Raw genomic sequence first — 11,055 nt, forward strand, 5'->3', positions numbered from 1 at the left:
ACAAAGTGTTGGTTTGTTTGTTTGGTTGGGTTTTTTTTTGGTTTTTCGAGACAGGGTTTCTCTGTGGTTTTGGAGCCTGTTCTGGAACTAGCTCTTGTAGACCAGGCTGGTCTCGAACTCACAGAGATCTGCCTGCCTCTGCCTCCCGAGTGCTGGGATTAAACACTCCAAAGACTGGAAGAGGGCTCTGAGTAAATTTTCTGTGGTAAAAAGATATGTTGTTTATTATAATTGGAATTGTTGTTAGCTGGACATTATCAGTTTATCAAAAGCCATCAAATTATATCTATTTAGGACCTGACACAGGCAAATGTAAGAGACCTGCATTTGGTTTCAAGTCATGCACTTGCCAGCCAAGTTCCTTCAGCTGTGGGTAGCACAGTCTTCTTCAACAATGCAGCTCCCAATTTATCATCTCACTCCCTGAATAACCAACTTAGTAACTGTTCTGGACATTATTCTACACCTTTACATTGTGTGTGTGTGTGTGTGTGTGTGTGTGTGCACGCACGTATAGCTATAGTATATACTTTGACATCCACAGTACATATGGCTCCTCTCTCTCTATGCGGCTATAGTCCACACTGGTAATCACTCCACTTCACTGGGACGTGGCAAGGTCATTCTAACCTGGATCCTCAGTGCTGAGTGAGGTGGAGCTGGTCGTCTTAGAATGCAGGCTTGTGACACAGTGACATGGACTTTGACCTCCTGCAGCCAGCTGTTTACATGAAAACTCAGGAGGAGTTTCTCTTTTGCAGAAGGAATTATAGAGAGGTTGAAAACAAAAGGAAGGAGTTGGGGGAGCAAGGAGCAATTTCTAATTAACCCTTATGATCATGTTAGCAGAGAGATTAGAATTTCACAAAAGGTTTGGGTTTAACTATTTATTTATATGTGCAGAAATGGTTCTCCTGCACTTGTGTGCAGCAGGTGTGAGTAGTGCCCGTGAAGGTCACAAGGGCATCAGATCCCCTAAAACTAGAGTTACAGATGATCTGTAACTCCATGATCTGCCATGTGACTGCGGGGAATCAAACCCAGATCTGCAAAAAGCATTCTTAACCACTGAGTCATCTCTTCAGCTCCATAAGATGACAATTTAAAAAATTTCATTTCATTATTATTTTTGTAGTGTTGATTATCAAACCCAGAGCCTCATACCTGGGTAGGCATTCTGTAACTATAGCTACCCTAGCCCTGTGACATGTTTTTAAAACTGCATTCATCTGTAATGGATACTCTAGTTGTTTTCAAACAGACACTGATGCATATATTCTGTAGCAGATGCTCTGTGCCTTTTTAAAAGCTGCACCCCACCCCTTTCATCCTACTTATTCAGCACGAGACTGCTTTCTTGCTTTGTTTATTGAGACTAGGTCTTGCTATGTTACCCAGAATACCCTGGAAATTGCTTGAAACTTCCTGCCTCAGCCTGAGTGCTGGGATTACAGATGTATGTGTCCCACTGCACCACTGGACTACAGATGTGTGTGCACCACCGCACCACTGAGATTGATTTCTTGAAGCTTTATGGAAAGGTGTATTTTGGCCTCAAGCAGCGAATGTGAACAAAATGAAGTTAGTGAGATGCAAAAGGTGACGAGCTTTGGAATCTGTGCTAAAATGCCCGCCTCCCAAGGCAAAGGTGCGGACAGAGCTCTACAGTACCCCACTGTGGTTTACTCATGATGGTAAAGATGTGAGGTGAAAAATAGCCAGGTCTGTTAAAGTTTCTACAAGGCTAAGTGGCTGAACTGTGTTACTACAGAGAATGACCATGTTATAGGCCATAGACAAATTACCCTGGGCAATTTTCAGTCCCTTTGAAGTCAGTGTTGTCTGTCTGTAACCACCAAAACTTTTAAAATGTGCTGACAGACCACCAGCTCCTATCAACCCAAAAGCCAAGCATGTCCCCAGATAGACTCTGAAACCTCTAACAACTGTAAAATTTCCTGTGGTCCCCAGCAGTGCTTGTTAAATTCCTTGATTTATGACTTTATTTGTTCTGTAACTAGTAAAATCTCATGTAATTACTTTCACAGTGAAACATGGTATTGGGGCAACTTGAATCTGTGCTCCAAGGCCATATTACTCATACTTGGCTGCAGAATAAACTCTTTTCTTCCCTTTGAGGTGAAAACTATTTTTTTATGACAGATGTAGTTTTTAAAGCTCCCCGTCATTTTATAATCCTAACAGGAAAACCAAGAATACATGAGCTTCCATTATTGTTAACAGAAGTTCCTGTCCCACCCAGTTCTACAGTCGTTAAGTCCCAAAGAATCACACAGAGGTCTACATTAATTATAAACTGGTTGGCCTATTAGCTCAGGCTTCTTATTAACTCTTAGAACTTACATCAGCCCATAATTGCTGTCTATGTTAGCCACGTGGCTTGGTACCTTTTTTGACAAGGCAGTCACATCTTGCTATCTTGTTTCCTCTATGGCTGGGTCAGGACTGCAGACTGAGCTTTCCTCTTCCCAGAACTCTCCTGTTCTCATTGCCCTACATCTACTTCCTGTCTGGCTACTGGCCAATCAGCATTTTATTAAAAATAATACAAGACACAGTCATTGGTTCAAATGGCTGGATTTGGGTGGGATCCTTTCCTTCTCTGTCAATGCTCTCCCTGAGAAGTCAGTAGATGTTACTTTATATCTCACTGAAAAGTCACTCAAACCTAACTATGAAACTATCTGAACCCTGGACCTCATGCTTTTTGTGAAGGTGATTTTTTGTTGTTGTTGTTTGTTTGTTTTGAGACAGGGTTTCTCTGTAGCTTTGGGGCCTGTCCTGGAACTAGCTCTTGTGGACCAGGCTGGCCTCAAACTCACAGAGAACCACCTGCTTCTGCCTCCCAAGTGCTGGGGGTAAAGGCACATGCAACCACTGCCCAGCATGAAGGTGATCCTTTTAATATTACTGTTATTTATTATATTTCTAGGATGTTTTTTGCTTGTTTCTCTTTGAGGCAGCGTCTTTTCAGTGGAGTACAGGCTGTCCTCCAACTTTCAGCAACCTTGCTGCCTGAACCTCCTGAGTCCTGGGATTACAGATGTGTATCATCATAAGGCAGCGAGCAAACCAAGACACAAAGAAAAGACTCCAAGTACCTAGCAGTAACATGAGAGCAAGACTAACAATAACTGTATTGAGTTTAAATGTACTATATATTTCAGTAATACATATAAAACCAGAAGTTGTAGGTTAAATACAGACATTGAAGAAAATATGAATATAAAGTTAGATAAACTAGAAGCTATGGGATTAAAAAGTATGTTAAAGATGACCTACATGTTTCCCATTGAAATCATATACTAGAAAGTAAATGGGTAAACATGGTAGGCACTTTTGTAGATTTGGTTTTTAAAAATTAAGAGGCCTTATATGTGATAGTTTCAATTAAGTAGTTAATGTTTAAATGATAAAAAGTAAAATATTGGCCTGGAGAGATGGCTCAGCGGTTAAAAGCACTGACTGCTCTTCCAGAGGTCCTGAGTTCAATTCCCAGCAACCACATGGTGGCTCACAACCACCTATAATGAGATCTGGTGCCCTCTTCTGGCCTACAGGCAGGATACTTGACTGACTGAATGAATGAATAATAAATAAATAAATCTTTAAAAAAAAAGTATTCACTGAAAAAATTTTAAATTTTGTTTTCTGTGATAGGTTTTAATATAGTCCAAGCTGACCTCAGAATTACTCTACATAGCTGAGGACGACTTTGAATTTATGATTCTCCTAGCCTCTATTTCCCAATGCTGGAATTATTTATAAGCATGTATCGCCATACCTGGCTAAAAGGTTTTCTCAGTCATAATTTTAAGGTGTGCATAAGTATCTAAGTTAAATGGAGTAACTGCCTCATTCTTAAACTCTAGATCTATAGGGAAACTGAATCAGTATTTCTCAGAAGACTACTGTGTAGTCACCATGCTATGAAGAACGCAGGACCACACCCCCGCCCAGCATGTTCTCTCACTTCCTTTAGGTCTATATTTTCACATTCTGCTTTATTTTTCTCTCTATTACACGTCCCCTGCACACACATTCTGTCCTCTACACGAATGGAAACTCCTCACAGCAGATACTATGGTTTAATTCACTGCTGTAAATCCCCTAGGAATAGAGCCTTCTATGAATAGAAAGAGGGAATTGATTTTTGATTAAATGAAACTATAGCTTATCTTCAGGAAGGTACAATCTGTTAAATGGAAGAGAGAAACGAACACATATTACACCTGCTATGGTCTGAATGTTGCATTTCCATCCCCACAATTTTTTTTTTTTTTTTTGGTTTTCTGAGACAGGGTTTCTCTGTAGCTTTTGGAGCCTGTCCTGGAACTAGCTCTTGTAGACCAGGCTGGCCTCAAACTCACAAAGATCTGCCTGCCTCTGCCTCCCGAGTGCTGGGATTAAAGGCGTGCACCACCACTGCCCGGCTCTCCCCACAAATTCTTATGATGAAACCTAATCTTCAATGTGATGGTATCATGGGGCAATCTAGGAGAGCTCTACCCTAGACTGAGTAACCCACCCAAAAGCGGTTTACATCTGTCCCTTTCTGGGAGTTAGTGCATACCCTGATGCAGTGTGCACTAACTTGAGTCAGACTACACCACTTCTCTGCTCCTAATCCTGTGATCACTTCCACTTCACTCTGAGCAAACTCGCAGACCTCATAACTGCGTATCCAGCTGCGCATCCAGCTCTATTCATCTGGCCCTTATTACAGCTCCAACCTCCTTACCCTGCTTCCCCCACTCCTTTCGCTCCAGTCCTTCTGACTGGCTGCTCCTTCCAAAGGTCAAGTGCACTGTCACTTCAGGGCCCTTTCCTGTAACGTTCTCACTTAGCTACAATCCCATCACTTCTTTCAAACCTGCTGTCGCATTCTCTGCTCTTTGTACACCAACGGACAGTTTTCCCCATGGTTCTGAGGACTGAACCTCACACATCCTAGGCGAGTTCTCTTCCAGGGAGATCTATGCCCAGCTACCTAACAGCGCTTTCGATTGTGGCTCCGTCTCTACTCCTGTTTACCTCGTCTCTTTGCAGCACGTCTCACTACCTAAAAAACTATATATTTTTTTCCTTCGTTCACACCCATCTCTCTCATTCAAAGCTATGCCTCACACAGACACTATCAAGACATCTGCCAAACTCTTCAGCCGCACAATCATCTATCCTGTTTTTGCAGGAACAGCTCCTAAAAAGTCCTGAGGGGTTTCTTCCAGTGTAGATTCCCTAGAAGGATTATATTTTACCTCGAAAGAAAAAACTGTGCTTAATCTTGTCAACCACAAGGAGGAGTTGAGAGAGAGAGAGCGCGCGCGCTGAGCAAAGAGAACTCAGGTAATCTTTTCCCTTGCTTTTCCTCCTCTAACCTCAAGGGGGAAGTGAGCTGGATTTGGAATCGGCTATAATAAATGAATGGTTTTTCTCCGCATTATGAGTTACCTAGACACACACGTCAACAGTAAAGATTGCAACCCTTTCATAGGCAAAAGGAACCGAGGCCTGGGAGTGTTTCATTTCCCTGATGTTCACAAATCAGGGAAAGAGTTCCCATCAACACAGACACATAACTTACCGATGGCGTTCCAGGTCGAGAGTTCTCTACCATTTAGCAATGACCACATCTACGATTCTTAAACGACGTAAGCAATTCGGTCTCTGGACTGAAAAACCAAATCTCAGATCTGCTAGTAACTAACTCATCAAGCCCCGATTCGTGAACACCGCGATCAGTGTCCCCAGCGCTCTTGGACTCACCGCCACCTGTTGATGCCCACGTTGGAAGAGCCGGCGAACCAGGGGTCGAGGATGTAGACGCAGCGGATGGTGTCGGCTCCCTGGATGCACTCCTTCAGGGCGGGGTTGTCGTGGAGCCGGAGTCCCTTTCGGAACCAGTGCACGGCGTTCACCCCCATGCCTGGGGTGGGGGGCGCAGAGGGTCACCCCGACTTCTTCTACCGAGAGCTTCAAAGGAGGGAAGCCGGGTTCATAACCGACACCTGCGCTTCCAGGAGAACCTCCGCACACGAGGAGCGGGGAAGGGACGGCAGAGGGGGGACGGGAGGAGGCGGCGCCCAGGCCGGGCGAGGAGGCGGCGAGCGCGCAGCTGGCAGATGAATGGAGGCTGCCGAGGCGCTGTGGTCCACGGGCGACGTCCTTCAGGAGCCCGCGCCCGCGGCCGGCGTCCGGAGGACACGCATACCTTCCAGGGCCTGCGACCCCCGGAGCGCAAGCAAGCGCGCGGGGCTCGAGCCGCCACGACGGCCCGAGCTGGCCGCAGCCGCCCCGGGAGGCTCGTCACGGAGACCTCGCCCAAGCGAGGCGGCCCGCGGGGGAGACGGTGGCTCGCCCCGAGCGGCCTCCCACCGACCGACACGCGGCCCCCGTGAGTCCCCGGAGTGGGCAGGCAGCTCGGATCGCGGCCGGCGGGCGCAGCGAGGCCGGCTCGCTAGACGTTTATCTCAGCCCGGCCCGGTCACCGGTCCCGAGGCTGCCCGGGTGACTCCGCCGCGTCAGCGGCCTCTGCCCCGCCCCCGGCTTCTCATTGGTCGGCACGCGCCCCACGTGACCACCGGCACCTCACGTTTCTGAAGTGTGTTTACTACGCCGGCCCGGGACCCCGGCGAGAGCGGCTGTGCTGGGCGCTTCTGGACCGGTTGTGGCCGCTGGGCACTCGGGACCTCAGTGCTCGCCGGGGAGCCGTGCTCACCGCCTCAGCGGGTGTCCTCCACTCCCAGGATGATTGCCGGGGATGCAGGCCTCGGGGGAGGGGCAGGAGGCGCGGCCCCGCTCCCCCGGGGGGGCCGGGAGCGGCTTCCATTGGCTGAGGCTCGCCGAGACCCGGATGAGCACGGGGCTGCGGGGAGCTCGCGAGCGCGCGCTCTGCTAGGCTCCGGCGCGCGGGCACGCGGGAGCCCTGGCGGTGTGATCGAAGGGACCACGTTACGGGAGCGCGCCCGAGGTTCTTCCTCAGCGGTGTGCGGGAGGTCTGGGGCCAGTGTGGTGTACCCCGAGAGTTCCGGCAGAACTGGGTGAGTCGTACAGGAGGAGAACCACCGCAGTCCGGCGTGAACCGGAGTGCACTGCTCTGGAAGGAGCGGACACCACCCCCTTTAGCTGTTGCTTCTGTTTGGCGCAGACACTTTTGCACAAGCTCCGGACAAGACAAGTCCAGTACCAGCTAATTCAGCACTTCCCGGCGTTTCATAATACTGTCGGTACATCGTCAGTTTATCAACCCTAATCTATTACACGAGGTGTATTTAGAGGATATCGATTAGTTTTTTTGTCAACTGGAGTTAATCTGGGAAGAGGAACCTCAACCGGGAAAGGCCTCCATCAGGTTGCCCGTCGAGAAGTCTGTTGGCATTTTCTTGATTAATCACTGATGGAGGAGGTCCCGGCCAGTGTGGGTGGTGCCACCGCTAGGCAGGTGGTCCTAGGCAGGTTGTATAAGAAAGCAGGCTGAGCAAACCCAGGGGAAGCAACCCTGTAAACAGCTCTCTCCATGGCCTCTGTTTCAGCTCTGTCCCCAGGTTTCTGCTTCGAATTCCTGCCCTGACTTCTTCTCTCCATGAAGGGCTAGTAACTGTAAACTTCCTGCCCATGTTGTTTCCGGTCATGATGTTTTATCCAAACATTTGAAATCTAACTAGAACACAGGGCTACGTGTGCACCTTTGCCAGACTTTCTAACAATAAACTACATGTCATGCATTAGACATATAATGCCTTTTTTGTTGCTGCTGGGTCTCATGTAGCCCTGGTTTATTTTGAACCCGCTATGGAACTGAGAATGACTTTGATTCTCATGTCCCCATCCCTGAGTCCTACATCGCCCATGTGCTTATATTATTCATGAGATTATATATATATATATATATAGAATGTGTATATATATAATATATTATATAATATATATATTATATAGTCTCCATCCATCTATCTATCTATTGAGAGGATATTGTTAAGTTGCTTAGGGTGGCCTTTAATTTACTTTGTAAGCCAGGGATATCTTTACACACCCTGCTTCATCTTCAGGAGTACAACCTCAGTGTTACAGGCACCTGTGCCACTAGGGCCAGCATAGCGATTGCTTATTGAATGAAGCAGGAGTGTGCAAAGGAGATAACAAAACCCCAGCCTTCCTGGAGTTTGCAATTTGTTTCTTACTCTTTATTGTGCAGGATTTTCTTTTGACAGAGGAATGCTCTTTGGGATCTACAGCTCACTGCAATCATCTTTGAGCTACCTAAAGTATATATCTCATCATACCCTTTGGATCCAAATAAAATGCTCCCTAATTTGTGAAAACATTCTTTACCTCTACTACAAATATAGCGCCTCCCTGAGTCCTCCAAGCATGTGTCTGATACATCACTTGACACACTGTTACTAAGACTAACAAAACATTTTATTACAATACCTAATATTACCTCAACAACAATACTTAACCAATATAGTAAATGTGTTTCTGCTTCCCTCCAAAGTGTAACTTCTCAAGGACAGGGTCTCTGAGTCCAGCTTGTCTTTGTGGGCCATCAGTATCCAGTACAGAGCTAGACATGTGTTAATTAAGTGTTAATTGAACAAATGAATGAAGAGTTGCCGGGCATCATTATGTTTGGCAAAGTTAAAAGGAGGAAGAAAATAGTGCTAGTTACAGGTTGAATTGTGTCTACTTCAAGTTCTTACAAAAACCCCTTACCTGTGAAAATGACTACATTTGGAAACAAGGTATTTAAGTACAACCTATTCAAGATGAGGTCATCTCTGAGGTGTACTCTAATCTAACATGTTAAGTGTCCAAAATAGAGGATAAATTTGAACATAGAGACAGACATGTGTATAGAGAGAATGCCATGTGAAGATTGAAATTATGGTTGGCCACAAACGGAGGGATGAGCAGGAATCAGCAAAGCCTTGGAACAGATCCTTCCTTACTGACTACAGAGACCACATGACCCTCCCGATGCCTGTTTTTGAACTCTGACCTCTGGAAGTGGCACAATAAATTCCGTAGCTGTGAGCTACCTAGAGTGCAGTACTTTATAATGGCAGCTTTAACAAATGATACCAGGAAGCTAACTTCAGTGCTTTAGGGAGCAGATGTCTAAATATTCTTCTCTACCTCTCCTTCTGTTGCCACAGTAGTCGGGCTTCATGTTTTAGTTTCTGCAGAAGATTTGAAACTATGTACGTGAAAACCATAGAGAAGTAAGCAAATTGTTCATTTCTGCAAAAAGGCGTAAACGTTTTGTGGTCACTGCTAGGGACCTTCCGCCTCTCATCGCCCATGCAGAAGACCTGATAACAGAGCTGTGCCTTCTTCACTGGGATGGTGCTGTGTCCTAGGACCTATTTTGTACCTTTAAAAGATACAGTGTTTTATGTTTGGCTTTGAACAATCTGAAAGGAAGCAGATTGTATCTAAAGACATCAAAGCTGTTTTCAAGAATCCAAACGAAATGGTGGGAAGTGAAGAGAAAGTTAATCCATGTAGAGTTGACTTCTGCTTATGAATTGTTCATTCAATAAAGATGAATTTTGTAACAGACACTGTGTGGGTGTTTGTGTAACTTTAGCATTGAAGTACTAATCTGTTATAAAAGTGTATCAACAGTGCATTTCTCAAATACAAAAGGGTTTTAATTGCACATGAACCATGACTTTATTATATTTGGATTGGGCAATGGAGATTGCCATTTAATAACATCCATGACTTATTTGGCAAGTGCTATATTCCATATACAGTATATTAGTAATCTTGTGATACTTTTTTCTCTGTAGCATTTTTGTGGGTGTTAGGGGGTTATGCTGTGGCATCATGGAGAAGGTAGTTTTTAACTTCTTCACACTGAAAACCAGTTCTAGGTCTTGGCAGTAACTTTTGTGTATTTGATGCAGTCAGTAGATGGCCAAGTTGTGTCTTCCAGGGCATTTCCAAACCACCCTGCAGGTCCAGTAGGTGTTCTAAGATACTATGGGTATGGGGACAGCCTGGGCAGGGGCTGGGCTTTCCAAAGTGGTGGACAGGACCAAGAGCCTCTTGGGAGCTGCATGGACACCCTGTGTCTGCGGATTAGTGGCATGACATGTTGGGTGTGATCTTTATAATGCTATTGGGATACAGTTAAATCTATTAGGGTAAGATAATTTTCTTCTTTTTCTTTTTTTCTTTTGGTTTTTCGAGACACGGTTTCTCTGTAGCTTTGGAGCCTGTCTTAGAACTAGCTCTTGTAGACCAGGCTAGCCTCAAACTCATAGAGATCTGCCTGACTCTGGCCTTCCAAGTCCTGAGATTTAAAGGTGTGTAGCACAGCCGCCCAGCAGGGAAAGATAATTCTTATTGATAAGAAACTAAAACTCGCCGGGCGGTGGTGGCGCACGCCTTTAATCCCAGCACTTGGGAGGCAGAGGCAGGTGGATCTCTGTGAGTTCGAGACCAGCCTGGTCTACAAGAGCTAGTTCCAGGACAGGCTCCAAAACCACAGAGAAACCCTGTCTCAAAAAACCAAAAAAAAAAAAAAAAAGAAAGAAAGAAAAGAAAAAAAAAAAGAAACTAAAACTCTCCGGGTGGAGCTGGCACGTGCCTTTAATCCCGGCACTTGGGAGGCGGAGGCAGGTGAATCTCTGTGAGTTCAAGGCCAGCCTGGTCTACAGAGCAAGTTCCAGGACAGGCCCCAGAACTACAAAGAAACCCTGTCTTGAAAAAAAAAAAACCAAAAAAATCCTAAAATTCCAGGACATAAGTAATAAAACTGGATGAAAATCCCAACCTGTGTCTAAATCCAAAGTTCTTTCCTTGGTTTACAACTCATCACTGGCCCTTGTTCTTTTAGAGTGAATTTTAGTTACAGGCATAGTCAAGAACTGACTGTGGTTTCATGCAGTTGGGAGGCTGTTGGGGAGATTAGTCTGAGTTCAGGACTAGCTAGCCAAGGCTACTTAGTGAGGCCCTTTCTCAAATTAAACAAAACCACACACACACACACAGATCTCTTGCCATTCACTTCGTCGGGACTGC

The 11,055-nt window shown here is 45.7% G+C and overlaps 1 protein-coding gene across 3 annotated transcripts in view; it reads right to left on the reverse strand.

Moving 5' to 3' along the window:
- Positions 1 to 5,945, reverse strand: part of Cry1 (cryptochrome circadian regulator 1) — a 53,425-nt gene extending 47,480 nt beyond the window's left edge. For all 3 annotated transcript variants that reach the window (XM_075954262.1, XM_075954261.1, XM_075954263.1), the window contains exon 1: positions 5,788 to 5,945. In XM_075954262.1, the coding sequence (XP_075810377.1) occupies positions 5,788 to 5,945 (158 nt within the window). The remainder of the gene's footprint in view (positions 1 to 5,787) is intronic.
- Between the last annotated feature and the right edge of the window lie 5,110 nt (positions 5,946 to 11,055).

The sequence above is a fragment of the Microtus pennsylvanicus genome, chromosome 20 (genome assembly GCF_037038515.1).
Source record: "Microtus pennsylvanicus isolate mMicPen1 chromosome 20, mMicPen1.hap1, whole genome shotgun sequence".
NCBI classification, from domain to species: Eukaryota; Metazoa; Chordata; class Mammalia; order Rodentia; family Cricetidae; genus Microtus; species Microtus pennsylvanicus.